The sequence below is a fragment of the Panonychus citri genome, unplaced genomic scaffold (assembly GCF_014898815.1).
Source record: "Panonychus citri isolate SS breed McGregor unplaced genomic scaffold, ASM1489881v1 Contig00011, whole genome shotgun sequence".
NCBI lineage: Eukaryota > Metazoa > Arthropoda > Arachnida > Trombidiformes > Tetranychidae > Panonychus > Panonychus citri.
In genome coordinates this window covers 634,340-647,677 of record NW_026515416.1, presented here as the reverse complement: position 1 = coordinate 647,677, position 13,338 = coordinate 634,340, and the positions used below count along the sequence as shown (strand labels likewise).

Here is a 13,338-nt window from a genome sequence, read left to right as displayed (position 1 = left end):
TTGTTTCAACACTAAACATTTTAATTTGTGTGTTCATCTGTTGATCACATTACAATGATTTAGGTAATTAACCCGATGATTTAAATTGGTGTTTCACTCGAAGGCATATTGATGATCGCAGTGATGATTGGGATACACTCTCCATCTCTAACCACATGAATCTAAAAAATAACAATAACAATTAATAGAAAGTTTTATCAAATGATGATTAACTTTTTCTCTGTTTACCTTAATGAAATCAGATAAATTTAGTTCGTTAATTGATTCAACCTTAGTGGCAAAGGTATAAAGGTAACCAGGTTTTAAATAAGGAATCGGGATGACGTTACGATTGATTCGGTAAATTTTAACATCGCAATAGAAAAATAGATTTAAATTGTTGGAAGGTTGATCAAGTGAAGTGTTTTGAATTTCCAAAATTAACTTGAATATCGGTCCAAGTCCATGAACCTATTTGAATAAATGGTAATCAACAATTGTAATTGTAAACATTATTAGTAATTAACTCACTTGGGCCGATAATTTTAACGGATCAATTGTATTGGTTGACATTGGATTTAAAGACGAAGCGATCGCTTTAACATAAGCTCGAGCGACAGTTAATCGTAATCGATACAAATCTTGTTGAAAGATCCGATGAATCGCTAAGCAATTAAGAAGAGAAAAAAAAATTCAATAAAATTAGTTAATTGTTTGGGTTTTGTTTCTTCTTATTGTTTTTACCAATCGCTTCTTCGCGTTCTCGAACTGATTGTTCAACAAATAGCTTCGTCTTTTTGGGAATGTTCATTTTAATTGTTGACCTCGAGTTGGTTGAATTGTAATCATTGTCAATTAAAGTAAATTTTGCCGTTCGTTTGAGTATACGAATTGACAATGACCCTGATCGTGAGACCATAACCAAAGTATTATCCTCACGACCGTAACGACCAAATTTCATTGAAGTTATCACATTGTCCGTCTCGATTAGGTCCACTTTTGATTTCCCATTGTAAAAAACGATAACCCGTGATTCCAATGCCACAGCAATTAAGGTTAAACCAAGTATTTCAATCTCAATTGCTGCTAAACAAGTAATTCCAGCGGATTGATTAATCTTCCAGACACAATTACCGTTAATCGTGTAACAGGCTAAACACTGATCCATCGTGCCCACAATTATGTTATTATTGTGACGGATCAAGCCAACGGGTTGAGAATTAAGTTGAACACAAAGTCGACCTGTTTTAAATCCTCTCTTAATTGTATAAATACAAGCATCTCGACATGAGACAATTACCCGATATTCAACGTTGAAAAGTCCACTGATTTCAAGAAAAACTGGAATCGAGGGAAGTTGAACCTTCGGCGAGAAAAAGTAATAAAAAGATCGAAAAAATTAGTAAATTGCTAAAAATGAATTCGAAATCTAATTTACCGATGTTAGAATCGTAAATGCATCAGGTTCGATTATGAGAATATCTTTATTCTCTGTGCCGATGATTAGACAATTAAGATTATTATCTTCATCAACTGTCTTCTTAATTGTCGCAATACAAGTGATAACTGTTGACCTTTTTAACGGTTGATCTTTATATCGGCCGATAAAATCCTCAATTGAACTGGAATCGTTGAGATCAAGTAAACACTGAGATCGAGCGGTAAGACCCGATTCACCAATTTCGACCTTTAAATTTTCAAGTAAAACCTTTAATTGTGTTCCATCAATTTTATCATCAGTTAATTGTTTCCAGGCTTCTTGTTCCGTTGAATTAATCTCGAGGCTTGGAAGGCCAAACTTATAGAACGGCTTTAGATTCTTGTAAATGTACAAATAAGAACCCGAAGCGACCCCGATCGCCGGGATTCGAGGTGAACTTGAGTCCATATAGAAACTGACCACACCCGATGGACAATCGATTAGCGTTAATTGGGACAAAATGAATGTTCCCTTGTAGACATTTAACTTCATTCCTTGAATCCCGTTTCCAAGGTCAGCGATCACTAATTTCTGATCTCCGTCACCATTTAAATCAACGAAACAAATACAAGAGGTCAAAGTGTACAACGAACATAAATTGTCGTTATAAGCGATCAACCATTTCGACTTAATTTCTGGTTTAATTGTTGACTTATCACCGCCATTGTTTGATTGACTATCATCAAGGGTTAATTGATCGTCTAACAATCCACTGATTGTTTGATCATCTGAATCCATCTTAGTTAAACAATTTAAAGAGTAAATTTGTTTTTTTCCAATCTTCGAGTTGATTTGTTATCGGTAATGTTTATTTTCATCGTAACCATGGAGATGAAAATCTAATTACGATCACAATTAGCTAATCAACACTTGATCAATATCTTTAATTATCTTATGTACACTTTTCTCATATCCAAATCTTAATCAATAAGATTTAGAATTTAATTAGTGGTCGAAATCGTAATTTCGTTAAATATAAATTATCGATTGGACTCAAGTTTCTCTTTGATTGTCATAATTGTTTCGCGATTTGTAAACATTGAAATTAGATTTAATTCTCATCGAATTGTTAATTTTCTTAAATTGTTCAGTCGATTTTCGGAAAATTTTCGCGTTTTTTGTCATTTGATGTCGAGAATATGATCCATAGGTTTTCACCAATTCGACAGAATTGTGACTATTTTCCTTCTTCTCTTTCTCTCTGTCAGAGTTTCCTCTTTTTCCAAGTACAGTCTCTAGTAAATTACTTCTTCGGTGAACACGCATTCGCAAATAATCAGAGAGAAAGAAATGATTTGCTTTTTTCTCCCAAAAACTGTAGATGGAAAAGGAGAACAGATAGAAAAGAGAAGAGAAAACAAGTTCATTGATCTTTTTCTGTTCTTCTCTATTTATCCTCATCACTTTTCTTATTCTTCTCACTTCTCACTTTTAACTTCTTCTTTTCTATTGGAAATTAATTTCTTATGTTATATTCTTTCCACTATTAACTTGATTTCCATGTGAATTTTGTTGATTGTTTGGTTACAAATTCCAATCGATTGTGTTTTCTATCGGTAAGTTGATTTCCTTTTCTAATTTTATTTTCATTCTCGTTCCTTTCTCCAAGTAACTCACGCAGGCTTCATGACCTTAATTTCTGCTTTAATTCTAATTGTCTGGTGAATTTGATAGATGACAATTATCTCTCATATCAGGTACATTTAATTAATTCCATGGAAACATTTCCATACCAGTTTACTTGATCTCTGTCTCTCTCTCCATCTCTAGAAAAGTGTACCTTCAGTTTTGTTGACAATTTGTTGACTTTTGTGTTGTTATGATTTTAAGAATCATTTTGATTAATCTAAACATGAATTTCTAATTGTTTTGTTCTTTTATTTTTCCAGAATTGGGTGAAACTTTCCAAAATAATATAATCTGCATGATAATCTTTTCTTCAAACATTCAGTGGAACCGATTACGAGAAAGGAAAAGGAATAGAAAAAGAAAAATTTTTTTTTCTCTTTTCTATTTTCGTATATAGAGTAACCGCTTTTTTGAAGGTTCATCTTGATCTCTCTATTCAACACCCGCCATTCACCCGAAAACCTCGTTCTAATTACCATGGATAAAAGTGAAAGAACCTCAACTCGTACCAAAAAGTTAACTGGAAAATCACCAATCAAAAAGAGTCACAATACCAATGGGAAAACCAATGGTAACAATAACATTACGACTGTTGGTACTTCCAATAACAATGGTAACAGTGGGGATGTTGGCGGTGGTGGTGATGATGGTGATTTAGTAATTGAAGATGAAAATACATGGGAATGTTCAGTGTGTACTTATCGTAATTCACAAGAGACTTTTAAGTGTTTAATGTGCGATGTTTGTAAAGGAACCAGCACCAGAAAACCAAGATACAATCACGATTTGGTTGCACAGAAAGTGAAGAAACAACAGATTCAAATTCATCAGAAACTTCTTAAATCATCTAAACACCAACAATTTGCCACCAGTGATACAAGAGATTCGAGTGATTTCAACTCAAGAGATAGTTCTGATAAAGTAAATTCTATTTGTAGTTTGATTTGGAAAGTAATCAACTAATATGTGATAATTTATATTTTCTTCTTATATTTTTCTTAATCTATGTTTAGGTTGCCGAAACAAAGGAATCAAAGTCCAAAGACCATAAAGAAGGTAAAACCTCATGTAAGGAAAGTTTAGATGATCAGTTGATTGAGAGGAAAGGTCAACACCATGGGAAAGAATCAAAGGTCCGTGAGTCCAAAGATGAGGTGAAAGAAGGAAAAGAGACTCGGGTCAAAGGTGGTAAAGGCTCTGGCATAAAGAATTCTGGTAAACAATCTAGTGATAATTTAGAAGAACCTGGTCCAAGTGTAAATTCTAACCAACATTCTCAAAATGAATCAACCATTAAGTCCAATAATCACAATTCCTCATCATCATCTCCCAATGGCTCATCATCATCTCTTTCAACTGCCAATAACCATTCGTCCAAATTAACTAAATCTCGGGAAAATTTGGTTAAATTAAATAATAAATCATCTTTAATGAGAATGAAAAATATTGATAGAACCAATTTCTTGGCTCAAGCAGTAACTGTTAACAATGTAACTGTTATAATTACTGAATTTCAACCCAAAAAGAAGCTGAAAACAACAACATCAACCAAGAAACCAAATCAGCGTCAATCAACTGGTACAAAGGAAAAAGATTAAACAAAAAATCCTAAACAATTAAAACACTTGTAACAATTAAAGCTTTCAAAAGCAGAATGGACTACAACAAATCACTTAATCACTGCCAAAGTATTTAATCAAAAACAAAATGGAAGCGTAAATTTCTCGTGCAATGATAATCTTCAAAAGGAAACACGGATAACCCAAAAAAGGACAATTACAATTACAATTATCCAATTTCCTTTCTCTCTGTGCTTTAAATTTCATCTTCTCGCTCTACAATTTATTAATCGCTCTCTCATTTCCAATGATTAAGAGGAAATCCAAGTGAAGTTTCAGTTTTCATCTAAATTAACTTGTTAAATTAACTTGATTTGTTTCAACCCAAACCCGAGAATCATTTTAATTACACCTCAGTACAAATGAATTTTTTTTGTATCATCGTGATCGAAACTAATACTTAAATTAATTTGATTGTATCTCATTTTATGTTCATTTTTATATGTATATATATATTAATATGTTTCTTTTTGTATTATTATTGATAAAAAGTGTAACAATCTCATCATCATAAAATAAAAACTCATTAATACACAAAATTGAGAGAAAAAGATTGACAATTAAGATGAGATGAGGAAGAAAAGTAAATTACAAGAAACGAATCGAAAAAAAAAGTTGAGTTATTTTCTTTTGCTCGAATTTGTTTTGTTCTCTTTCAATTCGTATTTATATTAATTCTCTCAATATGAGAGTTCTAATTCGAATGGCTTTGATTTTGGAGTGTGAAAAATAACTGGATTAGTGAGATCATTAGTCGAGCAAAATGGATAAAGTATAGAGAGAGAGAGAATTTTGTCAAAAAGAAAATCGAAATTAAGATGTGTGAGTAGAGAAAGGAAAGAGAGGAGAAAAAAAATGGCACCGAACAGAAATACGGAAACACTTAGTTAGTTAATCTAAATTAACTTGATGGTGATGAAGATTTTGATGTTGATTTTACACAAAGATGAAGAAAATTATCAGGATAACTAAGATGTTCTGACATCCATTGGATGGGAGTTTCAAATGGAGGTTCAATTCCGTGGGTCATCACTTTCAATTTTAAATCGTCACAATTTTCTGAATCATTTGATTCGGTGAAAATGTGCTTAACTAAATCGCCCAAAGTGTTTGGTTTACTGTCTTCATTGAATGGTTTAAATAACCTTTGGATATACGGTTGATCGAGCTGATAAAAACGAAATGGAATACACCTAAATAGCTCATTATTTGTGTGTTCCATTAATTTAACATTAACAGACCAAAAATCTTCAAATTTATCCTCCTGAATTCCATGCCATAGTTGATTGTGTTCCTTTTTCTGCATTGCACTGATTATTTGACTTCGATGTTTTAACGCATCCGCTTCTTTGATTGTCGACATGAACGTTGATTGTACCAACGCTCGACTATTACATCTCACTAATTTGTCCTCGGGAAAATTCTAGAAACGAAAAGAAGAGACAAAAGCGCCAAAGAGAAAATAATTAAAATTTGATAACAATAAATGATAATATGAAAAGAATAGACTTACATCAAAATGGAGAATCAAATTCCATGGTAGACTAGCCTCTTCAGAAATTAGATCCCATGATAGTCCAATTGGAAAGTGCCTGCGAAATCAAGGCAAAGAATCAAGGAAAAAAAATAGTGAAAACAATTAATCAAAATGGAAAAAATTATTTTTTCGTCCAACCTTAACAAACGAAAAATATTAAAAGCAACAGGCCTTTACTTCATAAGACATTGACATGTATCGATCTATTCAAATGCATTGTAGACTTGATTGAAGAAGGGCAATTGAAAGTAGACAATTAAATTTACCATTTAATTGGAGTTCCTTCATATTCAATCCAAATGTCTGTTCCTGATTGTTTACTAGAGTCAACAAATGAAGAGAAATATTTAACCACCTTATCCATAACCAGAGAGAAATAAGTGATCCTTGAGCACATTAACTATATAGAGAAAATGGAATAACAAAAAGATTAGATTAGAAGTATTTTCAACAAGGTAAATAGTCAACATGACAATAGTTAAAAAAAAGGAAAATTTCTTAAATTTAAAAGATAAACAATTAGTAATTAGAAAATTAGAAAATACAAAAAATACTAACATAATATGGATCAGGTTTTTGAAAGTTAACTATTTCCTCGGAAGCGAGATGAAAGCAAACTGGAATCTTTGCTGTCCAAATCTGACGAAGAACCTCTTTATCTTCAGCCATGATATGTTAATTTAATAGAATAGAATAGAAATAGAATAATTAATTTACTATTAACAATTAAAGAAAATTGGAGAAAAAAAAATTGGATCAAAATAATTTTAGAAAAAAAGAAAAATTTTTGTTTACACTTGTAGTGAATTCTAATGACAACAGATGGCGCTCAGTTCGAGAGACGAAAATTAACAAAATTAATTAGTTAATTTAATCAATTTAGAAAATAAAATCAAGTTGGAAACTTTCATCACACACAACAATCAGATTGAAGGTCATCATTTAATTGATTGTGAGGGTGAAGAAAAAAAAAAGTTAAAATGATCATTCTAATTGTCACTAATTAAATTCATTTCAATGTAATCATTTTAATTGTTGATCTTTAACACAATTAAAGTTTTACCTAAAAGTTAATCACTTTATCAATCGTCATCAATTAACTGACATATATATCAAGGTATCTATTTATTGTTTTAATCACGTAAACATGTTAATCAATCCTCTTAATTGACCTTTAATTAACTCTCTAACAATCGGTTAACAATCAATTAAACTACAATTAGAGGTCAATTAATTTGAACTTAATCAATTTTGTGTCTGTGTAAGAGTAAAAATTAACAGTTAATTGTTTCAGTTTTTTAAACTCAATAATACCAATTGATTTAGTTAATTTTCCTAAATAAATTGTTAAATTTTCATCATGTTAACCAAAAAAAAATCATATAACTGAATTAACAATTTAACCAATAACATAGTTTTTTTTTCATGATTTAACAACTATTTAAGTTGATTGTTGATTACCTCCTGTAACAATTAACTCGGTTCAATGATTACCTGTTAATTTCACTTTCTAAATTGTCTGTAACAATTTTTACCTTCATTTCCTTTCAATTTAATCAACAACAATTTAAACCGAAAAAAAAATTCAAACCAACAAAAATCAAGGATTAAATTTTTTCTTAAACTAATTTAGTTAATCTAAATATCAATTGTTGTTCAATCTGAATACAATTAAATTGAATTGTGATGATTAAAATGATCGCAGGGAAAGATGAAGGAGAAAAAATGAAAACCGATTGTAACTGTTGATACAAACAAGTAAGTTGATTATCATTAATTTTAATCATCATTATTATTAAATTGGTGGTTGACAATTAAATTTGTTAACATTATTATGATTGCGAGAAGAGGTGACAAGCAAAAAAAAAGGAGAGAGAGAGATGGACATTAAAATTAATTGTTATCGTAATCAAAAATAACCAAATTTGATTTCTTCACGTTTTTCTAATTGTCAAGGAGAAAAGAAAATCAATCAATTATTGTAAATTATCAATTAATTATCATCACTGTACATGAAAAATGAATTAATCATTTGTTTTAAAATGTTATATTCCAATCATGTTTAAAATTATGATTCTCATTAAAAGTATTGATGGTTATTCATGTTAAAATTGAAATGTTGTATTTAAAGATGTAATTAGTTGTGTATATGATGGCGATGATGATATTGATGATGATGATGAAATTAGAAATACAATTAAGAAATTAGAGTAGAGCCTCCTTTTTAAATTGTTCATGTTAATTATCAAGATTATTTTGGATACTTAAAGTATCATAATTGATTGATCAACATACACTTGAAATGTTATCATTTCAAGTTTTGTCTCTGTCTTTTTTTTGTTTTGTTTTGTTTTTGGTTGATTAGGTTAATTGTTATTGGAAATTGTTACTGTTTAGATTGTAGACAATTTAATCAACATGATCTTGGAAAATTAATCGCACGAATCCCATTTTCCCGGAAACTGGAGTACCACAGAAAGGACACATTGCGTGGAAACCATTGGTTCCATGAGGTATTGCAATCGAAGACCAAAATCTAAACAAATTGTAAACAATTAATTGTTAGTTAAAGTTATATTGTTGAGAGAATGATAATAATAATCATAATTAGAACATTTAATTTGTAATTCCATTAACAACCTTTCCAAATGAATACATCTAAATATAAGATTCTAATTGTTGTATTGTCATTTTAGGAAAGTTGAGCAATTCAATTTGATTGGAAGAAAGAAAATTAAGTTAATTGTTGATTAGTAAAGTCTATGATTGTTATTTTGATTGATTTAAAGTCTTTTGTTCAACATGGAAACATTTACATTAAGAAAGTTAACTTTGTATTCATGATTCGGTTTCCGGAAGTTGGTGAAGTAAAAACTGAATGAAATCAAAGTTTTCTAAGTGATTCAGCAATTAGTTGAAATAATAATAGATAATTTGTATTATTATTATCGAATCGAGCTGAAGGTTAGACATTAATTGTTGTTAATGAAGATCAATCAAGATTTTTTTTCTTCATCTTCTCATTTTTTTCTGTGTCTCTATCTCTCCATCTTTGTGATGTTAATTCAAGAGTAGTTGCAAGATAAAATGAATGCAAAAAAAAAATGAATCAAGGACAAGATTGGGAGATGATCAAGTTGATTATTTTAGTTGAGAACCAAGGAAAAATTAATCATTGAAAAAGTGATCGAGAAAAGTTAATCTGATTACCTGACTGTCCGTTCAGATGCCATATGACCGCAGGGATTAAATGCAAATGTTGGAGATGAACAGTCAACATAAAATGATGATTCAATTCCCATGGTCAGTTTTACCACTGGACCGACACTTAGACACATTGGGCAAGTTCGTGCGTTAGAGTTTTTACTTTGGCCCCAATCGTGAAGCCCTTGGACATGGCCACAGTTTAGATAAACATAAGGCTGTTTCTCCTTTTCACAAAGAGTTGAGCTTTTCCTTGGTATTACAAGGGTATTAAGACCCACTGGACACTGGGGACGAGCGGCATTCAGATCATCAATCATATCCTCTAAACTTTTCTTGGTCGGTGATCGTAATAATCCTTCAGCTGATCGCCAAATTAAGGTGGCACCACAGAGATCAATTAGTGTACCATCTTTAAGGATGTTGGTCTCACTCTCAATTTTGTCACCTTTTTCGGAAGCTGATCGAGTCTCCCGAATGGCATAAATACCACCACAAACAGAAACCTCTCTCCAAAGGCAATATTTTTGATTATTGTTTGACGGATCGCGATCAATAACTGTCCCATTAGGACAGAAAGTTGTCTTCGGGTGCATTATAAGGATTCCATTGGTAGTTAAACCGTCCATCTCTCCATCGTGTTGCCATTTGGTTGCTTTTTCACCAAGGAAAATATTCCTCGAAGAATCAAATCCCGCTGCATAAATACGAGCCGTGTAGGGAGGTTTACGTTCAATTAGGATTCGACAGGCAAATCTTGATATCGTACTTTGTTGGACCAATGTATCTCCCACAGGTTTATCGGGTGAAACAGTATCAATGACAACGAAATCAATTGGACTTTCGGATGACCGACCAATCTAAAAATAGTTCAATAGAAACAGAAACAGAACAAGAGGAAGAAATCAAATTAAGAACAGGATTAAAAGAAATAATCAAATAATTAAGGGCGATAAAACCAGGTAAGGAAAGAAATACGTGTATATTTAAAAGTAGCTGATATTTTTTTTTCCTGATCTAAGACCAGCATCTTGTCAGAATCAAGTGTATACACTGAACGGAGATCAAGAAGGAGATCAACAACAACAAGAAGGAGAGGGTAAACAAGGAAATATGAAGATCAGGAAGCGGAGAATGAGAATGGAAGAGAAAAAGAAATGAAATCGCTTTTGAGTAGAGATTTTAGTTGATTGGGCAAGTTTGGAAAAAGGAATAAATCAATTTAGATGAATCGCCATTCTAACCTGGAACATGTCAGTCTCATTGTCAGGAGTGTATTCGACTATCACAGCTTGGGTGCGAGATAATGTATAAGAAATTGAATGTTTTCCTTTATCCTGAATAGCCTGTGGTCAAGTGAAGAGAGAGAGAGAGAAAAGAGTAAACAATGTAAACAATTGGTTAGTAACATGATCAATACATTTGTATGTTTATTTACCTTTGTTTGTTGAGGCTGTTTGACCACATAATGTTTTGACTTTTTAACACCATTGGGAATATTTCGTTGGGTTAAAATGTATTTACTACGACGACGACCTTTCTCTCCATGATGAAGATTACCGTTATATCTGTGATGATGAGAGAGAAAGACAAGATAAGTGATCAAGTTGAAGTTGATGATTGGTTGGAAACACTGACCCTAAGATAACCAATTCACCATAAATTATTGGACAATTGGAATCAATTAAAGGTGAATGATGTGAATGGTGAACTTGTTGATGGTGGACTGAGGCATTGTTGCTGTGGTTTTCATAGAGACTCATATCCAATCAATTGAGATGAACATTGCCACAGGTAGCAGGTAGAGAGAGAGAGAAAGAGACCACACTTATTAGATCACTTGGTAGTAAGAGAAACTACTATAGTGAAAATTTAGAAGAATGGAGAGAAAAAGAGATGAAGATGATAAGATGAGAAGATGAAAACTACAGAAATATGGAATCAGTATTCATGGAGTAGTAAAGGAAAGATTATGATTTGGTTACAATGATCGTAGTAAAAATTATGCTAGAGGAAGATGCGAGAGACAATTTATGATGATAACTGTTTGAAATTGATTAGAAAATGAAAGAAAACTGAAAGTGGGAGAGAGGAAGAGAGGGAGAAAGGGAGAGAGAGAGAGAGAGATGAAGGAAAAAGGAGAAAAAAAAATCAAAACAAAAGAGAATGGATTAGCTTAGTGAATGGAACTAATCGAATAATCAATTTACCTGAAATCTCAATAGAATATGAAAAATTCTGGTAATCGAATTGTTGTTTGGTGTGATGAGAAATCAAATGTATACCAAATGAGAAAAGATGATGATGATGATGATGAGAGAGAGAAAATTGAAGATGGAGAGAAAGAGAAAGAAAATAAAAGATGAAGTGAAAAATGAAGAAAGAGAAAAAAGTAAAAAATATTGAGCGTGATTGGGATTAAGATGATAAGAATCGAGTGTTCATTGAAAGATCATCATCATGATTAACCGATGAAAATAAAAGATTGATGATAATTGACACAAGTTAATTGTTAGAAATGAATTTACAATTGGAAAGATTTAATTTTTTAAAGGTAAACATAAACACTTCATGTACAGTTACTGACCTCTGATGACAATCATCATCAACAGAACAAGTGAACAATTAATTGTGGATTTTTTTGCGAAATTTTAATCAATGATTAAGATAATTGTGATGATCACTCTCCTTTATAAGTTGGTGATCGTTTCTCAATGAAAGATTTCATTCCTTCAACACGATCTTTTGTCGGTGTAACTTGAGCGTAAGCTAATTTCTCAAAGGCCATTCCAGCGTTTAGATCGACCTCAATTCCTTTGGTGATTGCAAATTTTGCCCAACGAACACCTAATGGTCCAGAATTGCAAATTTCTTGAGCCAATTTAATTGATTGTTTAAAAGCAGCTTCGTCATCATCTTCCTCTGCCAGGTAATCAATTAGACCTAAAGAAATTGCTTCCTTTCCGTTAACCTTACGTCCGGTGAAAATTAAATCTTTTGCTTTGGATAAACCAATTAATCGGGGTAATCGTTGGGTTCCACCAGCCCCTGGAATTATGGCTAATTTGGCTTCCACAAGGCCTAATTTAGCTCGTGGTGAGGCCACTCTTAGGTCACAAGCTAAAGCCATTTCCAGTCCACCTCCGAAAGCTGCACCTTCGATGGCGGCGATTGTTGGATAAGGTAAATTGGCAAGAGAATTGGTCAAGTTTCTTAATCGTTCTACAAAAGGTCCAACCTCGTTAATCTCCATTTTAAATCTTTCTTTAAGATCAGCACCGGCACAGAAAACATTTTTCACCAAACTACGAACAATTAAACATCTAATTGTCCGATCATTGTGTAGATTGGCTAAATTGTCTTCCAATAGAGAAACCAAATTACCACTCAGAGCATTTCTTTTCTTTTCATCATTTAATGAAAGTATACACAATCCTTTGGGTTCTTCTAGTCTGTCAACTTTTAATTGTTGTTGTTGTTGTTTATCAGCTGATTCGATGAATTCATCTCGACGATTTGATGATGAACACAAACGAACACAATTTAAATTATTCCATCTCAGAGAAGAAGAGAAAATTATTCTTGGTAAATTGTTTCTAATCAACATGGTGATCGTAAATTCAATGGAGGAGAAAACTACTTGGGATAATTTCAGATCAATTATCTAGTTGTTTGTTGTTAAGTTGATGAGGGAAATAGTTAATTGTTAGCTAATTGTAATTGTAATTGAACTTTAATCGAGAAACTCTGCCATCTGTTGTCATAAGAACAAACTATTTCCTTTTAAATTTTTTTTTCGCAATTTGGTCACGTGATCATCGCTTGAGATTTTAATATTAATTGTTTTTGTTTTTGTTTTCGTTTTTTAAATTTTTATGAAAGTTTATCTG

General features: G+C 31.9%; 5 protein-coding genes across 7 annotated transcripts; 1 reads left to right on the top strand and 4 right to left on the bottom strand.

Annotated features, from left to right (window-relative positions):
- Positions 1–22: 22 nt before the first annotated feature.
- Positions 23–2,341, bottom strand: LOC128391876 (Bardet-Biedl syndrome 1 protein homolog). Its single transcript, XM_053351834.1, has 5 exons — positions 1,418–2,341; positions 724–1,342; positions 511–644; positions 229–450; positions 23–161 (listed from the first exon to the last, which is right to left on the bottom strand). The coding sequence occupies exons 1-5, from the start codon at positions 2,195–2,197 to the stop codon at positions 81–83; spliced, it is 1,836 nt and encodes a 611-aa protein (XP_053207809.1). The 5' UTR covers positions 2,198–2,341; the 3' UTR covers positions 23–80.
- A 545-nt stretch (positions 2,342–2,886) lies between these two features.
- LOC128391941 (RING1 and YY1-binding protein B-like) lies at positions 2,887–4,974 on the top strand. Of its 2 annotated transcripts, none has more exons than XM_053351907.1 (3): positions 2,887–3,015; positions 3,349–4,009; positions 4,102–4,974. In XM_053351907.1, exons 2-3 carry the CDS (start codon positions 3,566–3,568, stop codon positions 4,684–4,686), a joined length of 1,029 nt encoding a protein of 342 aa, XP_053207882.1. In that variant the 5' UTR covers positions 2,887–3,015; positions 3,349–3,565; the 3' UTR covers positions 4,687–4,974. The 2 variants fall into 2 exon arrangements, with proteins under 2 accessions (XP_053207882.1, XP_053207889.1); XM_053351914.1 differs by lacking the exon at positions 2,887–3,015 and adding an exon at positions 3,024–3,156.
- Positions 4,975–5,116: 142 nt separating this feature from the next.
- LOC128391962 (autophagy protein 5-like) lies at positions 5,117–7,025 on the bottom strand. The gene is made up of 4 exons (XM_053351934.1): positions 6,803–7,025; positions 6,511–6,644; positions 6,221–6,299; positions 5,117–6,130 (listed from the first exon to the last, which is right to left on the bottom strand). The coding sequence occupies exons 1-4, from the start codon at positions 6,911–6,913 to the stop codon at positions 5,609–5,611; spliced, it is 846 nt and encodes a 281-aa protein (XP_053207909.1). The 5' UTR covers positions 6,914–7,025; the 3' UTR covers positions 5,117–5,608.
- A 978-nt stretch (positions 7,026–8,003) lies between these two features.
- On the bottom strand, positions 8,004–11,815 carry LOC128391907 (protein pellino-like). 2 transcript variants are annotated; one of them, XM_053351864.1, is made up of 6 exons: positions 11,659–11,815; positions 11,087–11,523; positions 10,887–11,016; positions 10,693–10,794; positions 9,455–10,308; positions 8,004–8,780 (listed from the first exon to the last, which is right to left on the bottom strand). In XM_053351864.1, the coding sequence occupies exons 2-6, from the start codon at positions 11,209–11,211 to the stop codon at positions 8,654–8,656; spliced, it is 1,338 nt and encodes a 445-aa protein (XP_053207839.1). In that variant the 5' UTR covers positions 11,212–11,523; positions 11,659–11,815; the 3' UTR covers positions 8,004–8,653. The 2 variants fall into 2 exon arrangements, with proteins under 2 accessions (XP_053207839.1, XP_053207847.1); XM_053351872.1 differs by having other exon boundaries at positions 11,087–11,307; positions 11,659–11,807.
- A 142-nt stretch (positions 11,816–11,957) lies between these two features.
- LOC128391955 (methylglutaconyl-CoA hydratase, mitochondrial-like) lies at positions 11,958–13,068 on the bottom strand. The gene has a single exon (XM_053351921.1). The coding sequence runs from the start codon at positions 13,053–13,055 to the stop codon at positions 12,129–12,131; it is 927 nt and encodes a 308-aa protein (XP_053207896.1). The 5' UTR covers positions 13,056–13,068; the 3' UTR covers positions 11,958–12,128.
- Between the last annotated feature and the right edge of the window lie 270 nt (positions 13,069–13,338).